This window comes from Stegodyphus dumicola, chromosome 11 (assembly GCF_044657685.1).
Source record: "Stegodyphus dumicola isolate Sdum_Otavi_A_Nest chromosome 11, ASM4465768v1".
Taxonomy (NCBI): Eukaryota; Metazoa; Arthropoda; class Arachnida; order Araneae; family Eresidae; genus Stegodyphus; species Stegodyphus dumicola.
Window position 1 is genome coordinate 17,346,419 of NC_140778.1, and position 27,647 is coordinate 17,374,065.

At 30.9% G+C, this 27,647-nt stretch overlaps 1 protein-coding gene and 1 long non-coding RNA gene across 2 annotated transcripts in view; one reads left to right on the plus strand and one right to left on the minus strand.

Annotated features, from left to right (window-relative positions):
• Positions 1-464: 464 nt before the first annotated feature.
• The window catches only part of LOC146993813 (ribosomal protein S6 kinase beta-2-like), a 72,652-nt gene continuing 45,469 nt past the window's right edge, over positions 465-27,647 (plus strand). The window contains exons 1-4 of the mRNA XM_085826548.1: positions 465-562; positions 2,564-2,678; positions 3,048-3,116; positions 16,346-16,417. Coding sequence (XP_085682674.1) covers positions 3,099-3,116; positions 16,346-16,417 — 90 coding nt within the window. The 5' untranslated portion in view covers positions 465-562; positions 2,564-2,678; positions 3,048-3,098. The remainder of the gene's footprint in view (positions 563-2,563; positions 2,679-3,047; positions 3,117-16,345; positions 16,418-27,647) is intronic.
• On the minus strand, positions 17,346-20,332 carry LOC146993814 (uncharacterized). Its single transcript, XR_015043902.1, has 2 exons — positions 19,195-20,332; positions 17,346-17,601 (listed from the first exon to the last, which is right to left on the minus strand). It is a non-coding gene; the product is annotated as an uncharacterized LOC146993814 (long non-coding RNA).

Here is a 27,647-nt window from a genome sequence, read left to right on the forward strand (position 1 = left end):
TTTCCTTTAAATATAATGTAGAATATATATGCATGCAATTAATAAAATTTGCAATTATAAATCACCATTCCTTTTCGTTTAATAAAAAATCAAGAAACTTTACCAAGGTGGTTGTGTTATCCCCTTTCGTGTTTGTTCTGTTGTAAATTTTGAGTAACTGGAGATATTAATATATTTTGTAGATTCATGGCCTGGATACTTGTAATAATGTTTGCAGATCAGGCTAAATTTTAGCAGCATCTAAACACTATAGCAAGCAAAATTTTAGCCTATATACTGCAATGCACTTGCCAAAATGATTTTCATGGTTTAAAGAATATGATTTGAGAGAAATGGTGAAATCATAAAAACTTTTTTTTTGAAATTGCCCATGGTGTTCATTAATTGCAGTTGACTTTGCTTAGTAGAAAAATATAGGGGGAATAATATTACTAATCATTTTTAGTTTTAAAAACATAATTTCTTGCAAATTTATCTATTTATTAAGCAAAATGTAACCTTGGTTTTTCTTTTTTTATTTTAAGGGAATTTATAGAAATGTTGAAGAAAGTGAAACTGTAGGGTAAGTAAACATAATATTCTTTTCATATTGAAGTAAATTAATTCTGGATAAACATTGCTATATATATTAATATATAACTTAATTAATATACATAACCAAACTGCAGCTGTCAGTCCTCTTAACTGCAGCCTGTGAACCACATGACGCTCTTTAGCCCTTAATTGCAACATCCTTCATTCACCTCAACTGCAATATAGCAAGCAAAAATTTTATTTTTGAAGTACACTTGTATTTTGAAACAAAAATTGTGTAAGGATATGCTTTTTTTTATTAATTACAAGAATAATTTAATTTTATTAATATAGCTTAAACTATTTTACTAGTAAAAAAAAAAGGGAATATTTTTATGTGAGTTGCAATAGTAGTTATGTTTAGTTTTAAAGCAAATAATGATCACAGAGCCAAATGTGAAAGTCATTTAAAACATAATGCATTTTAATGCTTTCCCCTCTGGGGTATTGTTATCAAGCTATTGGTACAGTAATTAAATCAGCATGTTTCCCAACCAACAATGACACAAAGTTGAAAACTTAAAATAATCTCATAAAAACAGTTGGCTAATCTTTGGAATATGGTAACAGGTAGTTTGATGACATTTTGGTAAGGCGATAAAGGTTACTAGCTAGGACTTTAGCAGTGTACATGGATAAAGCCAAGAGTGTGTGCAATGCCATTTTTGTGCAATTCTGGGATGGCTTTTTAAGTGAAAATAGGTCGACGTGTACATGGATACCATGTATGTGCAATTCTTGAAAACGCGGCAAGCAGTGACTCTGCACTTTCTCCCAATTTCGCACCTTATCTTCGTCATGATTAAGCACTTTTGTTCCATAAAAGTTCTAGCATAAGCATAATTCGGCTAGCAGGTTGGTAAAAAAAAAATGTTGAGTTAAAAAAAAAAAAAAACTTTACTTTGTGAAAACAAAATGGCGTCAAAAAAAAAAAAAAAAACTAGCAGGTTGCTGTAGCAGGGTTGGTTGCCAAAAAATCGCCAAGTTACCATAATCCGAAGATTAACCAAACAGTTTAAGTAATCTGTGTCTTTATCAGTCTAATCCTTATAGGCCGAAAAGTTCATAAAATTTGTTTTCTTTTCAGTTAGACAATTAACCACCATCAAGTAGATAAAAATTTCAATTCGGAATGGACTTTCAAAGCCAAAATCTAGTATTAATCCATTTAAGATTAATTAAATTTATAAACTACAGAGATGATCTTCCCAGAAAATTTAAAGTAAAAACTTATTTTAATTTGAAAACTGTTGTAACATACTAAGTTACTATTCAGATAAAGATACATTATAAAAAAAATTAATTAAATCAATTATTGCTGATTTCATGAAAAAAAAGGCTGACTTTTCAAAGTGTATTAGCTTTTTTTGATAAAATCACCAACAGTTAAGGAAATTTGAATCGTGTTTCGTCTTCCCAATCTAGTTGAGTGTAAATTCGATTTAAGGATCTAAATGAAGCTTTTAGATCAATTTAATTCCCAAGCAGATTAGAAAAATACCTTGACACAATTCTGGTGCCTAAAAAAATACTGTAAAAATATTGGTAAAACATCTGGATTTAAAAGAATATGCAATAAATCAAAAAATAAAAAGTAACTTCAAAATATAAACCTAAATAAACGTATTTATAAAAATGTTTTACAATAAAGGGAAATATAGGAGTTTCATTTTTAGATTGTGACTAGGAAGTTTGGTTTTAAGTTTTTCCTTTAAAAATCTTAACTGTAATGTAGATTAGCTCTCTCTTTACTTTTATTTTTGTCTCATATTATGTATTTTGTCTCATTTATATATTTTGTCATCATTATATTGTATGAAGAGTCATGCACATAATAAAAGAATTATTATATAAAGATATATTTATAAATTTATACTTTGCAGTTACTTTATTTAAAACTGTTGTCTTGGATGTGACGAAAATATATTTTATCAATCGGATGTTACAAATCAAAGCAGACAATAATTATTTTTCTGTTTTCTGTAAATAGAATTGATTCAGTTTCATCAGGTAGTTCTTCTGATGTGGTACATAATGAGCCTAGCCGAACAGGTGTTAAGGATTTCAAAATTCTGTCATTTTTAGGGAAAGGAGGCTTTGATAAAGTAAGTGTTGCTTTTTCAATTTTTATTTTTCATTTAAGAAAGTAACTAAATATTTGTTTACATTTTTGCACTTAAGATATGCAATTCTATATTTTACTCATTTAACCGTAAAGTTATCTGTTCTCTTAATTGATTTTTAATAATTTGATATGCTTTAAAGTAATCAATTAAAAAGAATTTGAGAAGTTTTCTGTAATTTTATTTGTATGTATTGACAATATTTAGTTATTGCAGTTAGTTTGATTTGTGAATTGTATATCGGTTTTTTAATTTGATATTTTAAACGTATACAAATCTGATTTACAAAAGGGCATTTCTGTAGCTATGTATCTGTTTAATATTAATTCTAACTGATATAGGGAATTTCAGGTTTTTCTGGTTCGAAAAATAGCTGGTCAGAACTCCGAAAAAGTATTTGCTATGAAGATTGTGGATAAGGTATACTTGTTTCTGTTTGCTTTACTTAATTTTTTTGTGAATAAGGTATACTTGTTTCTGTTTGCTTTACTTAAATTTTTTGTGAATAAGGTATACCTGTTTCTGTTTGCTTTACTTAATTTTAACATGTTCTCTTCTGTAATCTTTTGTGTAAAGTCGAAGAATATAATTTTTCTATTTATACTAATGTGATACAGTATTATGAAATTGGCAAGGAAAACATTTAAAGAATTTTTTTTATAATGTTTTATTATTATTAAATTCTTTATCTTATTCTTTATCATAATTTTAATCAAGAATATTCTGCAATTTATAATGCCCAATATAATATGTACCCAAAAAATGATGCAAAATATTAAAGTTAATATTTTTAAAATATGAAACTTATTTACATGCAAACATGAAATATTTTCTAATATCAAATTTAGTTAGTATAAGTTTTGTTTATAAAATGGTTATCACAAACTATTGTGAGATACAATAATAATTTTGCTTCCATTGTTCTGTTTTGCATTTCTCAAACTTATTCTCAACACTTTTTATACCAGCATCCTCTGAGTACAACCACATCATTCTTCACAGATTCTGTATATACTTCTCAACAGAAAGAATACTATTGGCAGTAGTACTATTGCTCATATTTGTTGTTTAAAACCTAGTCGTAAAAAATAACTATTTGAAATAATGGTATGAAATCATCTAAGCTCAAATTACTTTCAGCAGACCATGTACCTTTCCTTATCTATTATATCTTTCCTTTCACACAATCTTATTTCATTCTTTTCCTTTCTATGTTGGCCATTCTTACTTATTTGTGATAAATTCCTTAATTTTGCATTATCCAGTAACTATTTTGCATCAGTAGATACATTCTGCAGAAATTTGGAATTAAATTTAGAATGAGCCATGGATTGCAAATTATAAACATATAGCAAAAAAATTCCCATATACCAATTAAAAAATTATGGAAAGGCTAAAGGAACATGTGAACAAACCAAATTCTTGCACAGCACAGCTCATCAACAGCTGGATGGATGAAAGCTGCAAACACTGGTAATCAAATTGGATTCACTGTGTTGGTTTCATAAGCATTTTAAGTTTTCCCTGTGTTTAACATGAATACAAGCAAGTTTGCTTTAAAATTGCTTGCTGATGATTTATTTGAATTGACCATTGAAGATTTACATATTTCTTAGAAATTCATAGATTTTTGCTTCCTAGAAGTTTTGCTCAAGCTTCTTAATTTTGCTCATCTTCTCCCTTACTGCCATTCTCAGAGTACAGCAACATTTTAGGAGAATATGGAATTCAAGTCATAGATCTCACTACAGAATTATCATAAATTTGTGCTGGGAATGATGCAGATCAGTCAATTATCCTAGAATGAAAGTTTCTAGGTGCCTAATTGATTATTTTATAAAACTTTCAAAACATGTTATCATTAAGAATGCTGTATATGTACATTGAAGAAAAGAGCTTTTTGGACTTTATTATTCACCTTATGGTCATGCTTCAACTTACTGTGACTTCATAGGTCATCTTTGAATTGAAAAATTCTTCAAGGATAGGGATAAAAGACATGGATAAGGCACTCAAAAAAATCATAAAAATATTCGCCAATATTAGAACAATCTAAATTTAAGGAAAGTCGCATATGAATGCAAAGCGTTCAGTTGTGCCCAGTACCTCTAGGAATGATAGCAAATGTCTAGAGCATTTCTTTGGAGAAATGAGAAATTAAAAAAATGAAAAGATTGATAATGGTTGAATGTTGAGGCCATTTTTCTGTAGTTCTTGTAGCACAGAAGATTTGCAGACTCATAATTAATGACTTAAATTCCAATAAAATGTATAACAAAATGAAAATATGCTAATGACATCAACACAAATATCTGTGCTTTTAAAGTATCTCTAGAAAAAGAAAACCACGCATGTCAAATCTAGTGATCATAGTAACCAAATAAAAGATCCAGTCTTTCTGATCTACTATGAGCCATAAATAGCATCAAGGTAATATCTGATGTTACTGTTCAATCATGTTGGAACCACATTCATAGGTGAACAGCTGGAGGAATGTAGGAAATAATTTCCTGCAAAAATCATGTAGGAAGTGGATACTGTCATGCAGCTGTTCAGTAAACTAAGTAAAACGTACAGTTCTACTAATTAGTTATGTGCCATACCAGCCAAAACATTAATGGAGAATTTTTCCTGGTAGGCATGGGATCTGATACCATGGGATTATCATGTACCCAAGGATAAGAATTGTGGTTGTTAAACGTGCTTGAACATACAAACATAACCTCATCAGCGACAGTTAAAATTTCCTGTAGGTACCATCAGGCAGAGCTGACTTCCAGAGGATAATCATCCAGTTTCAATGTCTGTATTCTCCAGACACTGGCTGGCTCACATCCAGGACATTTACAACAGCTTTTGTGCTTTTTTTTTCCCTTATTATGTGCTCCGTCCTTAGGCACTATATGAAAAGGTAGGGATGCCCCTTGGAGGTCTTTTTAAGGGAAACTGGCTCATATCCGTGTTACACATGAGGAAAACCACGAAAACACTTATGCAGCCAGCCCGTTCGCCAGGACTTAAACCTTGAACGAACAGATTTTGTGCTTGCAGCAGAATTATCCTCAAAGGTACACTGTCCTCCCCCCGAAAAAAAAAAGAACAGTTCTATGTCTTTTATATCTCCCGTTCTACTGGGCCGATTGACAAAATTCAAATTGCGTTTTTCATGTCTCGAAAGCGCGACTTAGGATATATATTAGATTTATATACAGCATTGTTCTAACATAGGTATTTTGACACAAAAGCGGACTTTTTCTGAAATAACATACCAATTTTTTTTTCCATACTTCGATTCTACGACTCAAATTATGGCTAGATATTAAATTTTGTAAACTTTGGTGAGGAATTTACGGAGAAATTTAAAAATTTATCTTGGTAGATTTTTTTTTCATTTGCGCCAAGAATAATTCACTTGGCAAACTTCTTAACATGTGCAACCAATTTTCCTTTCCCTTCCATTATGCCGGAGCTGGAATTCACTTGGCAAACTTCTTAACATGTGCAACCAATTTTCCTTTCCCTTCCATTATGCCAGAGCTGGAAAAAAGGCACCTCGTGCCTACCTATTTACATTGTGCGTGAGCAGAAAAAAAGTCCATTTCTACTTCCAAATAATTTTGGCAAAGTGTCTAAACTGCATTTGATGTTATGCCAAATTTCAAAATGGGCCAATATATAAATTAACGTATATCTTTGGAAATTTTGGAATAAAAACTGCAATTTTTTTGCAGGTATGCTTAAAAATACGTCTACTTTAAAATGATTGTAAAATTTTTATAGATTATAATTCAAAAATTTTTTTGAAAAATTTATAAAAATTATTTAAACATAAATCATAAAAAATAGGTGAATTTTATTTGGAATGAACCTAAATTTTGAAATGTGGAAGGAGGAATCAAACAAGTTTAATAAAAAAAGAGAGATTAATAAATATATACCAAACTAAATTAACATTGAGGAGCTAAAATTTTGAGAGCTAATTTTTTAAAAACTGCTCATGTATAAAATTATGACGCAGGGTTCGAACGGTTCTTAAAAGTCCTTAGATTTTTTGGAATCGATTTTCGGTCCTTAATTTTGGCCAAAATCAGCAGAAGGTCCTTAATTTTAATCATCTGAAATTTCTGTCTTTTTTTACAATTGCCATTTGGAGTGTGTATTAGCATTTTGGTGGAATATTTTTGGCAATTCACTGGCGCATATATGATTATCTTTTGAATGGGTTTATGGGTTTTAATTTGTGTCTATTTCTAATATAATTGATGGGATACTAGAGTTTCTAAGCAAGAAGTGAGATATAAGCATTTCGAAATTCATTTTTTCCAATAAAGAGCTCTTAAACAACTTTTCGATTTTGAAGATGGGAATTCTTTTATTAAACTGTTCTAAATTTGGCGACTTATGAACATTTTGGCGATTTTAAGATCAGTTTCTATAGAAAATTTTTAATTCCGAGATCTGAGAATTTTTGGACGATTTTTTTTCAAAACGTCCTAACATTGATAAATTTCATTTAATTAAAATATTGTTCATAAAATATTGAAATTATTTTTAAAAAATAACATTAAAATAAAACATTTTTAATTTTTGCTGTCATATTATAAAATTTCATTTTGGCAACTTATTATACAATATTTTGAATAATATAATAAATATAAAGAAGGTATAATGCTATAAAGCACAATTTACGAAATGGCTCTTAGCAAAAGCAAAATTAGCTATGTAATTAGTTAAAAATATCTTCTTTTTAATTTTTTCATAGTAAAAGTTTTTCCCATGTAATTGTCTCAGAATATTCAAAATTCTCAGAATATGTATCAGTTTTCTCTATAAAATTAATTTTACACTTTTTCCCTCCCTTTTTTTCCAAAATTCTGGCTTTTTGATTTTACTGAATTGGTAGGGATAATTTTTCTTTAGTATTTTAGACACTGCAGCTTGGAAAGTTTAGAAGGATTTGAAGGCAATATTTATAGACTCACGATTCTGGAAGATTCGAGAAATATGTGATAAAATGAAAAATGTCTCCAACACGTAATGGATTTATTTTATTGAAAGTTTGCAATGAATTTCTTACTTTTTGGAGAACGTCTGGAAGAACAATGAATATTTGAATGTTTTACTCCTGATACTAGAATCATTTTCTTAACATGTTTATCTTCCCTTTATTTTCTCTAGTTTTCACTAGACACAAGCATGGAAAATATCAAAAATGCTTCTAATCTTGTCACATGGGCAGGCAAATTATAGAAAGGGATTTTTTTTTATTAATAAAGAAATTGAAAACTTGCAATTTAAAAGATTCATCTAATATGTTTTAATGCATCATACACAGAGCTGGCACTAAGCATTTTCCCACTCAATGCAATCTCTGTGGAGCCTAAATTCTGCTTCCAATGCCTGCTCTAAATTCTAAAAATTTTGCCATTTCAAGATTTTGTTGTTCGGTGTGACACTAAATTCTAAAAATTCTGCCACAACAGCTCTGTAACCGGCCTTTACCATATATATTTCTTCTGAATTTTCATATTACTAAAGAAATAAAATTAGCCTTTTTATATACATTCTAAATGCATTTCATGTTTTTTAGAATAACAGAAATCTTTAATTAAATCCAAAAATTCTAAAATGAAAAGGAAATGTGTTGAAGAAAGAAAATAATAAAGACAAAAAAAAAATTATTCTTCAAAGAAAATGTGCAGTTATTATTATGTAAATCACCCAATTGTTTATGATTTCAGCCTTTATTATAATTTCCCATTTCTATTTCCTCATATGATAGAGATACTGAGCCAGATTAAATTAAAATTAAATTGTATAATCTTTGACCACTAGTCCACACTTTTAGTTTGAATTTCACTGTTCTTCTTTAATTACGAGGGCCATCAAGGAAGTAGATTACGTTTCCGTCTGTGTCCGCTAGGGGCGGGGCTAGCGCGGCCATCTTGGGGTCAGAGCGTTGCGCAGCTCAGTCTGCATCTAGCCGTGCTAGTGAGAGGTTCGTGCTGTGCTCCGTTCAGATACTGTGACGGTTTGAAATGTCTGCGTTAATTGAAAATCCCGCGAGGTGCGCTCAGTAATAAGGTTTCTGACTGCAAAAAACTGTAAACCGATAGAAATCTATCGGCAGCTTCGTGAAGTGTATGGGGACAACATTATCACTGAAGGTGGAGTGCGTCAGTGGGTCATAAGATTTCAAAATGGCCGAACCAATGTTCACGACGAAGATCGAAGTGGGAGACCCAGCATAGTGACCGCCGAACTTCTCGAAAAAGTCGATGCTAAAGTCCGTGAAAATCGAAATTTCACAATAACGGAACTTTCTTTGAGTTTTCCACAAATTTCGCGAAGTTTGTTGCACGAAATCATCAGCGAAAAGTTTTGATGACGACGCACAGCTGCAAGAAGAGGTAACGAAGTGGTTGAAGGCGCAGGCGGCCGAATTTTTCGACGAAGGAATTTCCAAGCTCGTACATCGCTACGATAAATGCCTTAATTTGTATGGTGACTATGTAGAAAAGTAGTATTTGAGTGTGGCTTTCATCTGTATATAATAAAATGTTTCCTATACTTTGTTTATTTTTTTATTCCAAAACGTAATCTACTTTCTGGATAGCCCTCGTACATCACCATGAGCTGTAAATGATTTTGTTAGCATCAGAACATGCCTTTGTATTCTAAGTTCTTTTCATATAAGAGGCTTATTTAAACCTTTGTCTGATATTTTAGTTATTTTAAGACATAGCGATAGTTTGCTTCACATCAGTTGGGGGGTTTCGACTATTTAACTTTTACCAAATCAAGTAAACCCTCATAGGTACATTGTGGAGAGGGTGACAAGTTAGGACATAAAGCAGTTAGGTTGACGCAGAAACTAGCTAGAGCATTATTTTGCATTTTTAGACAAATCTCTAATTGTTAGAAAAGATGCTTAAAGAGAAGGAAATCAATATAAACTAGCCAAAATGTTTGGGAAGGCTTCAAATTAAAATGACGGATAAATATTTCGTTGAGTGTTGTTGTTACAAAACATAAATGTTTTGTAGTTTTTAATGTGTAATTATCCTAATATCGTTTAAGAATCAATGTTATAAATTACATGTATTTTAAACTGTGAAATTTGATTAGATTTTGATTTTAATAGGGCTTTTTAACAAATATTGTTAAAAAATAAAATTTTATTGTGGCCATGTAAATCCATAATGACTAAGTTTGTCTAATTACCTAATTTAATTATTTATAACTAACTGCTTACCCTTAAAAATTATCTCTATGTATTAAAGCAAGTTATTGCCTTTCATTAATACTCACTGTAGTCACAAGATAAAACACAAAAACGTAAAAATTCAAGTAAAACTTATTCTTTGCATCTAGTGAGACTTAAAATAATGCAAAACAACTTATCACCTCTGGTGCTTTAATGGCTTATTGGAACCTTAAAGTATATTAACTGGGTTATAACCCCTGAAACTCTACACGAAGCTACAACACTAACTGCATCAAACAGAGCCGAACTAACTTTCAACACTTGTGAACCTACATCAGGCTATTCAGATTTGTTCTAATGAGAAGGTCTCTCTCTAGACAAGCAGCAGCAGTAACAACATTCAGTCTTTTGTTCTGAATCATGCTGATTATGATCTTACTTCTCATTTTAACCTATGCTGTTTGACATAAAATCTACCTGCTATTTACTGAACTTCTAGACTGAAAAAGTACGTGACAAAGTGAGACATTTAAAAAAATCAACATAAAGCTAACTGTGAGTAAAACGTAAATGTCACTTATCTTCTTTCAAGTATGTCCATCTGTTGTAAGTGTAAAATATTTAATGCTACTTGATAAATTGCATAAAGTTTATTTTATTCTCAAACTTATTAATAATTATGTTAATTAATTCATGTTTAGTAATAATGCAGACTACTTAGAGACCTATTTTATTTTTAGGACGGTATTACAAAAGTGAAATTCAGGCATAGATAATATTTTTAATTGAATTTATTCAGTTCCCATTTGCTCATAGGTCCTTAATTTTTTTCATTAATGGTCCTTAAAAGTACTTAATTTTCATGTGCAGAAATGTGTACGAACCCTGTATGAGCTTGTAGTTCTCCGTGACCTGTGGTTGTTCGCAGGAGTTCTGTCCTCATTTATTCGAGGGGCCCGCAGGTGGCACTAGGCATCCTGTGTAGTACGGGCAGGTAACTATTAATGGCCAATAAATTCTCCAGGCCTATAGAGCCACAGCCCAGTTCAAAACTCCAGGCCCAGATCAGCCATGGGCGAGAGAGTTCAAATTAAAGTCTGTTGCCTGTAAGAATGAAACAGGTGGTAGGAGAGTGAATTACCAAATGCTCTTGTTGGAGTTGAAATTTGGCTGACTGGTCCATCTCCTGCCTAATATAGAAGTCTTAAACTGAGGTTGGGTCCAGTTATGCGGCCACCTGAGCTCACGATGCTGGCTATTAATAAAACTATTTTCATTAAAACTAGTGGCAAGGATTCATATGCACCTGTTGTTGGTAGCAGCCTGACTTTAATTCAGTTCCACCCCCAATTTTGAGATAAAGTACCTGTCGGGAAGGGGTACAAGGGTCTCTGACACCTCTTGCTCTATCATCAACCTCTCGAGAGGATTTTCTGCTTACCACATATTTAAAGGGGTACAGACAATATACCATTACAAACATTCATGCCTTCTCCGGGATTCAAACCTGAGCCCTTCAATATGGCAGTCAGAGTCACTAACCACTATTCTGGTTGGGTGGCTAAAGTGACATCATTTTGGTGACTTCGAAATATTTTGATTCTGAAAAATAAACAAGATAATAAATGCTATAAAGCACAGTTTCCAAAATATATTTCAGGAAAAAAAAATGCCTCTGTAATTATTTAAAAATTGATATCTTTTTTTTTTTTTTTTTAAATATTTTACATGCTAAGAGATTTTTCTCTTGTCAGAGGCATAGCTATTTTTTTCAGTGACTTTGCCGCCCTTTCTGTGTGCCAAGAATGAAACATGTTTAATTCTAAAATTTTATAACATCAATTTGGCACCCCTGGATTGCTGCACCCGGGGATAGATGTTCCTCCTTGCTCCACCCTAACTACGCCACTTCTCTGGTAATTGTTTCAGAATATTTAAATGTGTACCAGTTTTCTCTCGAAAATTCTCTTTACTGTTCTCTTTTCTGATTTCTTTTTTTTTTTTTTTTTTTTCAAAAATCTTCTAGTTTTTTTATTTTACAGAGTTGGTAGGGATAATTTTTCTTTTGGATTTTAGACTTGCACCTCAGAAGGTCTAAAGTCAAGATTTGTAGGTTTTAATTTTGAAGGCAAGATTTATAGATGCACAATTTCCAGAAAATTGTGATGAAATGAAAAGTATCTTAATGGTATTAACATATAATGGATGTGTTTTATAGGAAATTTATGATAAATTACATATTTTTAGGAAAATTGTTGGAAGAAAAGTGAAAAGAAAATTATTTGCATTTTCTCGTTTTGATCCCAGAAGGCTTTCTCTTAATATGTTTATCTTCCCTTTATTTTCTTATCTTTACAATTGACACAAAAATCAAAGCAATTAAAGAAAGTAAAGAAATTTAAAAATGACAATTAGTTACAAGATCCATTATTCATCATGTCTCTCAGTGCCTGCCCTAAATTCTAAAAATTTTGCGACTTTGGCTTCGGTGCTAATCTTGGCCTTATATCAGTGTATGTTTGTTTTCCATATTCATATTGTAAAGAAATAAAACTAGCAGTTTTCTCGATACATTCTAAGTACAATCAGTTCTTTAGAATAATAACAATCCTTAAGTTTGAAAATTCTAAAATGAAGAGGAAATTCATTGAAAAAGAAATTGGTTTTATAAAGAAGGAGAAAATTATTTTTCAAAGGTACATTGTTGAAATATTAACAAATTAGGAGATGAAGCAAAGACTACTGGGAACATTGATTTGTTTATTGAAAGAAATAAACTTAGAAAAGATGCTAAAGAGAAGGAAATCTATGTAAATTAGCTAAAATACTGGATTATGGTCAAATTAAAAAGATGCATAAACATTTTGTTGTTTTTCTTGCTAATGTCATTTTAGAATCAGTTTCATAAATTATAACTGCTCTTAAATGCTTAGTGCTTTTCTAATGGACATTTTTTAGAAATAAAAAATATATAATTGTAACAATGTAAATTTTTTATTACTAAGAATATCTAACTACGTAATTTGATTATTTGCAACTAACTGCTCACACTTAGAAATTATATCTACATGCTAAGATGAGTTATCTCCTTTCCTTAATCCTTATTATGTATGCAAAATACAACACAAAAATGTAAAAATTAACACAAAAATTTATTTCTTGCAGCTAATGAGACCTTAAAATAATACAAAACAACCTATCGTCTCTGATACTACAGTGGCTTATTAGAACTTTATATTAAATACTGTATATTAACTGGGTTACAATTTCAGCAAATATACACAAAGCTATGACATTTACTGGGTCAAAGGGCAACTAACTTTCAGCACATATCAATATTAGGCATTCACATCTGTTCTGATCTGCGGCTCTCTGTCTTTAAGCAAGCAAGTGTGGTGGCACCAAGAAACCTGCTGTTTTGAGTCATGCTGATTATTATTTTACTTAACGCTTTAACTTATAATATTTGACATATACCTGTAGATTGAGCAAATATGTGATGACATAAGGCAAAAAAGAAATAATTGATGTTAATCTAACTATTAGAAAACATTAAACAAAGAGCCACTAATTTTCTGTAAAATATGTAGGCTTATTATAAGTGCAAAATGTTAATCTTTCAATAAATTTTTTAATTTAATTCTAATTACTTCAAAAAACATGAAAAATTAATTTTGTTATTGAATTTGTTTTACATTAAACACAATCTAAGTTAAATATTAGATTATTTTTAATAATCTAATATTTAACTTACATTATGTTTAATAATAATGCATCCTACTTACAGATTTATTTTATTCTTACAAATTGCATAAGCAAAGTTCAGGTGTAGGTTATTGCTTTAGTTTATTCAGTTCTTATTTGCTTGATAGGTCCTTGAAATTTTTTTGTTGATGGACCTTAAAATTACTTAATTTCTAGATGTTCCTACGTTCCGCATATCTATGAACTCCATCTGCATTATTTTCCCCTGCACACATGGAATAGCTCACATTCTTGTAGAGCACTCAAATGCACTTATTCACTCAAATGTTTTCTAATTTAGCTGCTGTCAACTCATGACTAGGTTTGTGTCATTGTTTGATTAGCTGTTCTGTTTCCATTTGCAAGCCTATAGATATAGAACTTGTTTTGCAAACTCTGCAATCATGTAGTCAAGCATTCTGCTTGAAATCTGCACTGAGAAGGATGATTTGTGCTGTGACGATTATGTGCATAGAGATGATAGAGGCATGTTGAGAATCTTCTCAACATCCCATCTTCTATCTTTATGTGCCATTTTGGCAACAATGTGAGTTTCCAATCAGCATATTTGCATTGAAACAAATATGCATAAGTAAAGATTATTAGACATTAAGCAAGCTAAGTAAAGTCATTAGCTAAAGATAGTGACTACTTAGAAGAGCCTGATTTCATGTTAAAATGTAAAAATTGTCTAATTAGCTTTAGGCATTCTCCCTGGTTAAGAGTTTTAGAGCATTCTGTGATCATGGTCTGTTTGGTACATTTTTGCAGATGAATTAGTTACGCTTCTTTAATTTTCTTGTAGTTAAGCCCTTTGATTCCTTATGGCTGGAGATAAAATCAGAAATATTAAGGAATTGTTGGTTGATATTACACCTTCCCTGAACTGGAGCTCTTTTGTGAAAGACACATTTGTAATTTACAGAGATCTTCTGTAGCTGGTAATGGAAGTTGCTATTTTTGTAATATCTGGTAATGTTATTGGGTAAATTATTACCTTTATTGGAGAAGTCAAACATGAATGCTGATTCTTGTCATTTGACTTCTCCAATAATCATTATTCGGCATGTTTTTACAAGCTGAGTTATTACCTGCTAATAAGTTCACTTTCTTTGGCATTGAGATTGTTATTTGTGTAGGAAATGCATATGAAAATTCTTATATTTTAATGCATTGCTGTTAAATTAAACTAATGCAACAGACTGAGTATAAATAACATGTTGTGTTTGAGATTTATAAGATTATGGGTGACACTTAACACTGTGTGTTGTAATGTTTACATTCCATATGCTTATAATATAAACAATATTATACATAAAACAATGGCTGATATTTTGTATATTTTGTTTGAATGTCTACTTTCATATATTGTTTCACGAAAATATAGTAAATTTAAATAATTTTCTTGTGCCATTGCTGCAAGGAATGATATTTGAATTTAACAAATATTCTCTATTCGTATAAAACTAATATAAATTAAGAAATTTTAATTGAAAAATAAAAAATTAATTATTGCTGCGAACTAATTTACAATACCATTTAAATTCTAAGAGCATGTGTAAATTAAGTGCACATATTTAAAACCATGAAAAAATATATAATTCCAAATATTAATCTCAAAATTTTTTTTACAGAATTTTTAAGACCAAATTAATTTGCATAAGTGAATAATTGTTCATTTAAAAATTAGGAAGTAAAATGACTAGGAATTAAATTATTAATTAAATGTCAATATAATTAAGAGTAGAAAACCAAATTTTTTAGAAAACCAAAGTAATTTAGAAACTCTTGCCTATTGAAAACTTCTCCTACATGAATATTTTAATTAAATAATTAAATTTAATTAAAATATTAATTAAATATTTAATTATTAATTTAAATTAAAATAATAATTAAATGTCAATATAATTAAGAGTAGAAAACCAAATTCCAGTAGAAACCAAAAATAGTTAAGAGTAGAAAACGAATATTTTAATTAAATAATTAAATTTAATTGACATTTAATTAAAATATTAATTAAATGTCAATATAATTAAGAGTAGAAAACCAAAGTAATTTAGAAACTTGCCTATTGAAAACTTTCCCTACAGGAATATTTTAATTTCTAGTTATTTTACTTGCTAAATTTCTCAAAATTCCTACTAATTTAAATTTGTTTTTTAATAATTGACAACATTTGATATTTTTTTTTTTTTTTTTTTTTAATTTTACTGTACCCTAGCCTATATGGATGACAAAACACAAATTGAGTAATTGAAGAGTTAGGTTTGGAGCCAACTATCCCTAAGTCTGTCTCCTGCCTGCTCAACAATTATTCACTTATGCAAATTAATTTGGTCTTAAAAATTCCTTAAAAAATATTTGAGATTAATTTTTTGGAATTGTCTATTTTTTCATGGTTTTAGATACATGCACTTAATTTACATATGCTCTTAGAATTTAAATGATACTGTAAATTAGTTTGCAGTAATAATACATTTTTTTATTTTTGAAATTAATTTATATTAGCTTTATAGAAATAGAGAATATTTGTTAAATTACTTTCATATATTTATGCATTTTTCACTGCCTGTTTTCTGTTATATGTAGTTGCTAATGTTTAATGTTCTTTATGAATATATTGAATTTTTCACATGAAAAATCATTGAAACTAAAAACCAATGTAAATTTTTTAACATTTTATTCTTTGATTATTTAGGCTAAAATTATGAGAAAGAACACTGATATTGCCCACTCGAGAACTGAGTGCAGTATATTGCGGAGAGTCCATGTAAATACAAAAATTTATAGTTTTCTTTGTATTAAATAGATGTATATGTATATTTTTCTCTTTTAAATTTTTTTACTGAGTTAATTCCTTTGTTTTCATGTTAAAGATTTAATTTTTTACTAATTTAGTTTTCTTTCTTGCTGTGCTATTTTACTTTGTATACATTACCTGACAGAGAAAATGCAATACCAAGTCTGGTTGTACAATTTGCAAACTGCAAAGAATATGCAAATGAATGATTAATGGAAATGTTCTGAAATGCAATTTTATCACATGATAAATTAAGTCAGACTCTTTCATCTTCTTTTCATTTTCAAACGAATAGCCAGTTTTAAAAACAGAAAAAATATAAAGTTGTTCTTTTTGGAAGAAAGAGAGAGAAGACAACTTTGCCTTCATTCAGCTTAAATGTAATTTATTTAATTTTTCCTATCTCATTTTAGCTTGAACAAAAGTCTTTCAACATAGCTAAAATTAAAAGTTAAAATACTGTCTATGATGAATGCATAGTTACTGCCAACTGCAGACACTGCATTGCCTGATATGGTGAGCTTGAATGGAAAATTGAAAACAGTTTTATTCATTTTCATAATAGTAATGAAACTGTGTTTTGTTTAGAACTGGGAAAAAAAAAAATAATATTTACGTCAGAGCTAATGTCTATGCCAAAGATGAGATGTTTATTGAAGCAAAAACCTTTTTTCGAATACTTTTTGATTCTTTACTTCTTTAAACTGTTTCATCAGTTTTTATAAAACAGCAGGAATGCTAGAAATGAAAAATTTTTAAGGTTCAAGGTTCCAATTTTTTTAAATTGGAAAATTTTTATAAAGGGCTTAAATTTTTACTATAAAATTAATTCTCAGGTAAAGATGGATTCTCAGGTAAAGATATGGTAAAGATGCATAGGCAGGCTTAGGAAAAAAGCTCTCTCATCACTTATTTATTTAAATATTGAAAAACAAATATTGTAACACTTTTTTACTTAATGCTACATGTTTCAAATCCATATTTTTTAAATTATTTCAACATATTTGATAAAACATTTTACAGCTCAAAGCATTTCAAAATTTAAAAAAAAAATAATCATCTTCTTTTGTTTCAATCATGTTTCTTAAGCTGTTTGAGTCCAATAGTCAGTAAAATTCTTGTCAAGAAATGCCAAGTAGTCATTTACTTTAATACTGAAATACAGTGAAGTTGCATGATACTATTTGCTTTAATTAAAATACTACCTAACAGATGGGCACTTCTTATGATAACAAAAGCAATAATTAGCATAACAATTGATTTTTTAGCAAAGATTATTGTCTTAATAACAAATTTTCAACATGTTGGCCATCATTCACCAACAATACTTATATAGTCGAGGGAAAGTGTTATGAACAGCACTGTACAGCATATTTGTAGGTATGGTGAGAAATTGCCATCAGTTGTTGTCTTGTAGTATCCCTAATGAGGTCAAACGATCACAGTAGACATGTAATTTCAGGTAACCTCACGATGTGGGCAAGGAATCGTTCACATGCGTAGCAATGTGGGGTGAAGTGCCATCCTGCACAAAAGTCATACCCTCCAACAGGTCTTTATTAGCCAGGCTAGAGATAATGCGATTCTGCAACATATCAGTGTACCTCTCATCCATCGCACTGCCAGTTTGAGTAGCAGAACAATGCATTTTCTTGAAGAAAAAGTGGTCCAATAATAATTGATATGATAAATCTGCAACACACCATGACCAACACCCGTACGCAAGAATAGAAAAGTGACAAAATCATAAAGGGAATGATACTCTCTTTTACTACAACTCATTTTATACACAATTCTCAATGCGGTGTCACTGTCATTTTGCTGCCCAGTGTTGTATGCTAGCTTTTTTTTTTTTTTTTTTGTATTTTTTCTTTCAGTAAAACTCAATGCCAATTCAAGCATGTGTGTCAGTTTTTATGTCTTTACCTTCATTATTTCATAAATTATTGAATTTTCAAATGTTAATAGACCTATTGGCCATCCAATGCATATAAATACATAAAGAAACTTAATAAGAGGCAAAAATAAAAAACAAATTTTTTATACCCGTCCTGCATTATAGCTGCAGGATTGAAGTAAAATAAACTTCTAAGCATCTAAAGTAAAATTTTGCATTTTTTGTTTTTGAATTTGTGTACTACATTGATTCTTTTTTAAATTTTGAATTGTTTAGATTTTGTGTTAAACCTCTTATACAAGGATGCAATGATTAATATTGCTAAAGAATTGCCTTGCTTTGACTCCAGTTTACTTTTACATTAGATGCTTTATAGTATATATATACACATATGTATATATATATATGTTTATAGTATATATATACACATATGTATATACAGAGAGAGAACACATGTTTGGGAAATGACGATAAAAGTAACTAGAACAAATTATATTACTTATATACAGTCTGTAAAATTATGAAAAAAGGAATGAGGAAAAGAATAGGTATCAATAAAATTTAGCTCATAGACTTTGGCACATTCCAAACACACATTCAGTTGTGCTTTGTGATCAAATGTAATGCCGTATTTTAATATAAAATCTGTAATATAATACAGTACAAAGTCCATAATCGGGACTCACGGTGATTCCAGGTTAGGGGTTACTCTAGATTATAGATCATCAATTTAAATCTGGTAAGATGGAATGCAGAAATTATACAATTAAAAATATGAAACCGTAATTTATGAAATAACGAGCAATTATGATCTAAAGGGTATCAAAATTTGCAACAAAAAAAAACTTACTATTTATTTGTTTACTTTAGTAAACATTTCTATCATTTAGTAAACATTTGTAAGTTGTTTAAGTTGCTTCGTTTTTTTGTGCTGGTACTTTCCTCTTCAATTCTATGAATAGATATAATTTCTTGTTCAGTTACAAAGTTCCACTGTTCAAGTCCTGTAAAGGCCCATCCACACTCGAAACGTAGCTGACGAACGCGCTTTTACATTAACAGTCAAGTCGTCATTCTAGTACTTGGTATTTACTGCTAAGAGTATTAACCAATAATTATCCGGCCTCAGATATTAGCATTTAATTTTTTGAATAGAGGTGCGTAAGCACCGTGCCCTCGGGCAAAAGAAACATAGGTGGCAAAGCAGGGTAAATTAAGGTGAGATAACTATTAAAGTATAAATAATAATTTGCATACAGAGTAGCTGCATGGAGCTTAATTCGGTGCAGTAGAGAGCAGAGCTGGAGCAAATCGCATGTATCCGTTACCGAGTAACGGGTACATCGGTTGACTCGAAGTACCTATTCGGTACTCACAAATTCATTTCGTTACTCGCATCTGTTCGTTACTCACATCTGTCGTACGATGCAGTTTGTTCGAGTACAAATGATGCGGTTTCTATGCGAATACGAATGATGCGGTTGCTGTTCTAATACGAATGATACGGTTGCGTATGCGCTCATATTATATTTATTATATTGCGTATGCGCTCACAATGCGCTCATATTTTTCATAGATAATTTTGAATTTTTTTGGGCATCGGGCAAACTCTTGTTTACATTATGTGTTTTAGTTGAAATACTATTTAGTTGTTGATATTTAAGAAAATGAGCACTTTTGATAGCGTGAAGCGTTATTTTGTATTTGCTTTTTACTATTGCTATTTATGTTTGTAATTTGAAAATTTAGATGATTCTTCTTCTTTTTTTTTTTTTTTTTTTCCTTGAGCGTGCCATAGTCAGATTTTATTGATTTGAAATATTTATATACTGCACTTAGGTATTGTTTATATAAGAATATGTAGGTTAATATAGGTTCTTTACTTCCTTGTATCAAATAAAATGGTAGTAATTATTGTAATTGAGAAAACTTTTGGGTATCATATTTAACGGAAATATCCGTTTTTGACGATTACGGAAACCATGTGAATTATTTTTTGGGCTGACGCCTGTACGTACGAACACAATGGAGGACTCTCTCTCTCTCTCTCTTTTTTTTTTTCCAAAAAAACTTATTGTTAAATGTAATCCCATTTACTCTAAGCTGATACTTATGACTAATGATTATGACTCTAAGTTGATACTTGAAAGGGATTTTTTTTTCGTGATGTGTAAGTACGTATGTATGCATTTTACATAACTCAAAAACGGTTAGTTATAGAACGTTGAAATTTTGTATATGGGTCCGTTATAACATCTAGATGTGCACCTCCCTTTTTATTGCAATCGGTAATACTACCAAACGTAAAATGTATATATATATCAAATAAATTATAATTAAATGTAAAATATATACACACACACACACACACACACACATATATATATATATATATATAATAAATGCCAAGTAAGGCGAAAAAAAAAGCTTTGGCTTTTATTTTATTTAATTATCACTAAATAAGTTACTTGACTTTTATTTTCGCAATCATCGGCTGTAGTCAGGAATTTAAATAATTTTTAAAATTAGAAGTGCTGGAGCTCTATGGAAGGCCATCAGGAAAGATGATTAAATAAATAAATAAAAACAAAAAATAAATAAAATAACTATTATAATAATAAAATAATTAACTACTAGAATATTAAATGATTATTATTATAATTCAATAAAAATTTAATTAATTCTTAAATTAATGCTGAATAACTAAGTAATGAGATAAAATACCAGACATCGTCTTGTTTGGGGGCTATGGCTAAAATTGCAATTTAAGAACTAAGCCGAGCATTAGCTAAATTTAGGCTTTTGAAGAGCAAATAATGTACTGTTTACCAGAGTATAGATAGAAATTTGGTTATGTAGCCCATTCTTCTAAAACGACGTTTCGTATCTGCCTTCCACCACCAATTCCTTTTTTTTTTTTTTTATTTTTTATTTTATTTTTTTTTTTTTTTTAGTTTCGGTTTATTCGGTTACAGCAAAGCACACTAGGGCTACTGCCTACGGGGAGGGAGGCCTTCGTGTAGGATTTTTTAAAGGGAACTGACTCATACGCAAGTTACACACGGGAATAACAATGAAAACGCCCATGCAGCTAGCCGTTAGCCTGGAATTGAACCCCGGACCGAACTATCAGTGCTCAGCGACTTTACCGCTCCAGCTCTGGTGGGCTCTTTTTTTTCTTTTCATTCGCTGTTTGAAAAACGGGTGCTCACTTTACGATAAAGTAAGCACCTGTTTACTTCAATTAAATCGGTTAGACGATATGACTCTTCCTACTTTAATCTCACTTAGCTTTTGATTTCTAATCTTGATTCAATGTTTTTTGTAAACAAAGTATTCTGATTAGAATACTAGATTTCAAACATGTTCAAAAGGTGTGTATCTGAATATAATTAGGTTTTTATAACATAGGGCACATTTTATTAGTTTCCCATAGTTCTAAAGCAATTGAACCACAGCATCGCTGTTTTGAAAGAAAGTAAAAATGTGAGAAATGTATAATGAACATTAATATACAGGCTTTATTAAAAGTAGTCAGCCTTTTAAAACGTGACCGTCTATGCTTTTAGAGGATTTTTGGAGCTCTGTGCATTTGCTCTGGCATCTTAAAAAAGTGATGTTCAATATCAACGTATGTTTATGTTCTCAAAAATACAGGTCTCTTTTAGAAAGCGACCTCTTAGAAGTCGTCAATAAATGATTCAGTATAGTTATTTTCTAATAGACCATAGAATAAATTTATTTTAACGTCAATTTAAAAATGGCTGCTTGTACTAAGAGTTAAGAGAAATAAGACTCTAATTTTTCTTTCGCAATTAGCTATCATGCCAGCTGAATTGTTTTCTGCATAACCTTTTTGTGTATAATTGAAATATCTAGCTATCCATTCAACAAATATACAACAAATGTAAGACAAATCACTAAAAAAATTTTAATTTGGAACATTAATGATAATTTTTTGCTATACATAAAATATTATTAATGAATGATGAATTTATATCATATTATATATAAATCAAAATTTAAACTCCTATTCCTTTACAATAAATTGAAGAAAAGCTATAAAGTGAATTAATTTTTAAAACCAAAACGAAAATAAAAAAAAATTTTTTTCATATACGTAGAATCTAAAAATGACGAATACTGAATTTTACGACTCATGTGTGTATGGGTGTATTTAATTATGGCAAGGATCACTATGGCTATCTGCCTAAGGGGTGATGGCTTCGTGGAGGACTTTCTAAGGGAAACTGGCTCGTATACACGTTACAAATGAGGAAAACCACGAAAACACCCATGTAGCCGGACCGTTCGCGGGATTCGGACCTCGGACCGAACTATTAGTGTTCAGCGACTTTACCGCTCGGCCGCTGGTGGGCCGTTTTACGACTCATATAATAATAAATGCATATTCATATTGTAATAGAAATTTTGTTAGAAGTCTAGCACATGTATAGTTATTTGTGATCTTTTAAAACTGTCGTAACATGATGCATATTTATCATTATCGTGAACCAAAACAGTATGCTTTACATCCTTACAAATATACGTGATAGATTTTAATATTTATATCTGCATATACTTACGTTTCCCAAAGACACGAAAGCAAGTCAAACAGATTTTTGTTGTATTAAGCAGACTTAAGTTCTCTGTTAGCTAGTGTAACATAATTTCGGATGTTAGTGTAACATAATTTCGGATTCTATGAGCCTTCCAGAATTATTAGCAAAATAGTGGAAACGTCTTTACAAAGTGTTTTTATAGGCAAGCAGCAGATGTACACTGAGCAGTGATCAACTGATATATTTCTTAAATGATTTGGTTTAGTTGATTATGACAAAACACACTGGGGCTATGTGCCTAAAAGGAAAAATGCCTTCGTAGAGCACTTTCTTAGGAACGCTGGCTCGTATGGTACGTGGTAAGCTGGCTTGTAAGCTAGTACGGGAAAAAAACCACGAAACGCTTATGAAGCCAACCCGTTTGCCTGAGATCGAACTCAAGTCGGAACTACCAGTGTTCAGAGATTTTACAGCTCGACCGCTAGTGGGCCATTTCTTAAATGAATAAAGGTATACTCATAGCATTATGAAATAACACTGATTGAAATATTTAGTGCTTTACTATTATCTCTAATAAAGTAACATAAAACTTTCCTTACCTTTTATAGATTTCTAAATTTCTTTTAAGTTCGTATTCGTACTTAACCTATACATTTGCGAATGTTTTTATCGATTTTATTGTTAAGTGTAAAAAGCAAGTTGACATTTATAATATAGCATTCCTTGTCTCAACAAATAACAGTCTCAACAAGGAGTTTTTGGAGAGAGGATGAATCGGGGAAATTTCACCCTTTCGTCATTAGCGGTTCTGATGAAGGGAATGGGGGAAGCAGCAAACGAAGTAACGAATAACGGACAAATAACGAAAGCTAATCTTTAATGCGGTCTCCCAGTTTCTGTATTTGCATTTGGGAAAGTTTTATGGTCATTATGAAAAAGTGAAAATTTGATATGGATTCCGCATGACTTCCTTCTACGACTAATTAAATTATGCTTATTTTTACTGCACTTCATTTAAACTTATTTCCTCGAATTATTCTAACTCAATTAAGCGATACCCGAAGGCAAGTTACACATGGTATCAAACATTGCAGATCTTGAAACTAAATTTCCCGGTCAATCTTTGCCCTACGGGACTCAAACTTCTTGTATTTTTATTTTTTCCTAACAAGTATAAAACTTTGCCAGATATAAATATAGAAACCAGAAGACGACATTAAAAGTTAGATTTCATAATTTGTCCAAAAATTTTTTTTAATTTGACATATTTTCGTCATTTAAAATACTTCTGTATTTTTGTTGCACCGTATTTAAACTTGCTTCCTCGAGTTATTGACATTAAATTACATTAATTCCATTATCTATCGGAAAATAATTATAGCAAGTCATCTATTTACGACATCTCTAAGAGGTCACCTTTTATGACATCTCTATTTTTGGGAACATAAACAAACATTGGTAATGAACATCATCTTTGTAAGACCACCACATGTAAAATCCTCTAAAAGCATGAATGGTTGCATTTAATGAGGACCCATTACTTTTAATAAGGAATGTAACATTAATCTTAATTATACATGTTTTTGATGTGTGTGCCAAAATAGTGATAACGTACTTCTGTTGCTTTAGAAATGTGTGATATTAAAAAAATGCATACTATACAACAAAAATGTTATTATATTCAGATACGCACCTTTTGAACACGTCTGAAATTCATTATTCTGCTCAACATAATTTGTCTGCATAAAATATTAAATAATATTAAAAAAACAAAAGCTAAGTCGAAGTAGAAACAGTCATCTTTTCTAAACCATTTTAATTGAAGTAAACAGACGTTCGCCTTATCGTAAAGTAAACACATATTTTTCAAACATCGAATGAAACGGGAAAGAGAGAATTGGTGGGTAAAGGCAGCGAACGAAATAACTCTTTTTCGAGCTGGGGATGAAATGAGAAAGGACGAAACGATACTAAGCCAATAAGACAAGATCTGGTATTTTACTTTATTATTTAATTAGTCATCATAAATTTAAAAATTATTTTAATTTTATTTGTTTTTACATTTTTATTAAATTGTACTTATAAGTATTTTATATTTCAGTTGCTAATTATTATGTTACTTTAATTATTCATTATTTTAATCACTATTTTTTATTATTTTAATTATTAAGTTTTTCAATAAGTAATTTTTTTATTATTTTAATTACTAATTCATGTTATTATTGTAATATTTATTTCTTTTCTTTCTTTATTTTTTATTTTATATTTTCCTGTTTTCCTGACTGCCTACCGTACACCCTTCTGACTTTAGAAACTAAGCCCTGACAGCAATAGAAAAATTAATAATGAATCCAGTGTACCAAAAAATAATAGCCAAAATAAAGTGAATTATTTCTACCCAAAAATGCGACGCAAAACTCCCTATCGCAGCACTACCCAGTTCCAGTGGGGTAGAATAGCTCACGTGATTCAATGCAATACGACGTTTCAAGGCCCTTTTTAGGGCCGTAGACCGATAAAAAAGAGTCAGGATACGGATACCGATCGATTTTACCGAAAGTAACGAGTAACGATACGATAGTAATGAGTACTGGTTCACCGAGTAACGAATACATACGGGTACACAATTTCTCGTTACTTCTTTTTCATTCATTCATTACAAATTAAGCCGAAATATTGCATTTGATGCAACGTGTCCGGCTCATGACAAGTACGCCCAAAGGGCACATGACATAAAAGTGTCTGGACCGAGTGATAGGAGGCAATAGGAATTGAAATAAAGAGGGAGTGACCACATGACGCCACAAGCAGAGAATCGAACTTAAAGCCCAAGAACAGGAGAGGCAGCAATGTGTGGAGTGTCAGGGTTAAAGTTCTTCCTGATAGGTATGCTACGAAAAAACATGATATATTAGCAAAATACAATTTTATTACATAAGATAAATACAATAAGAGCATATACAATACAAAATACAAAAGAATACGAGTTATAATACGAAAATTTATGTACAATATATACAAAAAAGATGAAGTTGCATGAAAGACTGTTTAAGTAGGAAAATTAGTGTCCCTGGTAAGGAAAGCCGCTAATGGTCTGACTTTGATATCTTCAGGAAACACGGTGTAGTCGAAAACTTTAAAGTAATTCATGTACGAGCAATTTCTCGCCTTATCAAAAAAATTTCCGATTTGCATTATGGAGGAAATTCTGGATATTCTCTATTTTTAAATCTCTGTGTAGAGTTTCATTGGAAACATAAAAATGAGCATTCGTGATTTGCCTTAAAAATTTGTTTTGAGTGATCTGTAATTTCTTGATTTCATTTTTCGTATAAGTCGCCCAGGCTGGAGACGCGTAAGAAAAGATAGGCCGAATAATGGCAGTATAAATATGTCTTTTTCTTCGTAGGTCAAGTTTTGAATTTTTTCCGATTAATGGAATAAGATCTCTGATAGCCGCAACTGTTTTGCCTCTTACTTTTTGGATGTGGTCTTTCCATGTGAGTTTATTGTTTAATACAACACCAAGGTATGTAGCTTTGTTCACAAGCGGAACTTCGACATTAAAGATTTTAAGTTTGTTTACAAATGGACTTCTAGAGTGCCTTTTTCCTATAATTATAATCTGGGATTTTTGTGCATTGATGGCTATGCGCCATTTCGTGCACCATTGCTCAATTTCTGGAATTTTATCCTGCAATTTATAAATGGCAAGTTCTTGATTGTGAGACTTGTATGCAAGCGCCGTGTCATCGGCGTAACATCCTAAATAAAAATTAGGATGTGTGCATATTTTAGGGAAATCAGTAACATAAAATATAAAAAGAATTGGTCCCAAAATTGATCCTTGAGCTACACCAGCATTGAGTCTTCTGGGATCAGAGTTGTCGTTACCAATATTGACAAAGAATTTTCTGTGTTTAATAAAAGAATAAATGAGTAATATCAGATCTCTGTCAAAATCCAAGGATATAAGCTTGAGAATAAGCCCCTCATGCCAGACGCAGTCGAAAGCTTTCGCCACATCTAGCATGAGTAAGGCGACACTCTGATGTTTGAAAAGTGCAGAACCGATGTATTCACATAGTCGGACAAGCTGCTTGGTCGTAGACAATTTCTTACAAAAGCCAAACTGTTCAGGAGGTATCTTATCCATGTAAGGCTCGATTCTCTTACAGATAACACGTTCGTAGATTTTGCCCAGACCGGGCAGTAAGCTAATTGGTCTGTAACCCTCCGGGGAGGTAGCATTTTTACCAGGCTTGGGTAATAAAATTACTTTAGCAGTTTTCCATTTATCGGGAAAATAATTATTTTCAAGACAGGCATTGAAAATGCTGACATATTTCGTGATAACATTAATAGGCAAGTTTTTGATGGCGACGTTGGTGATGTTATCAAAACCGGGAGCTTTTCTATTCTTCATTCTTTTGATAATCTCCTTAACTTCATTAGGTGAAGTATAATTAGTCTTGTTTTTGGGTCCCGGGCCATTAATCCAGTCTTGAATAAAATATCTAGTGTCATATGAAAATAAAGGGTCGCTTGGATCTTGGTTAGGAACAAATTGTTTTTCTAAAAAGTCAGCCATTACATTGGCTTTGTCTTTGTTAGTGACGGCTATAATATTATCACCGTAAATTGGTTTATTGTTCGGCTTTTTGCCTCGAAGATTCCTTGCAAAAGACCAGAATGCATTATTTGGTTCATTGAATGTTTCAATTTTTGCGTTCCAAGACTC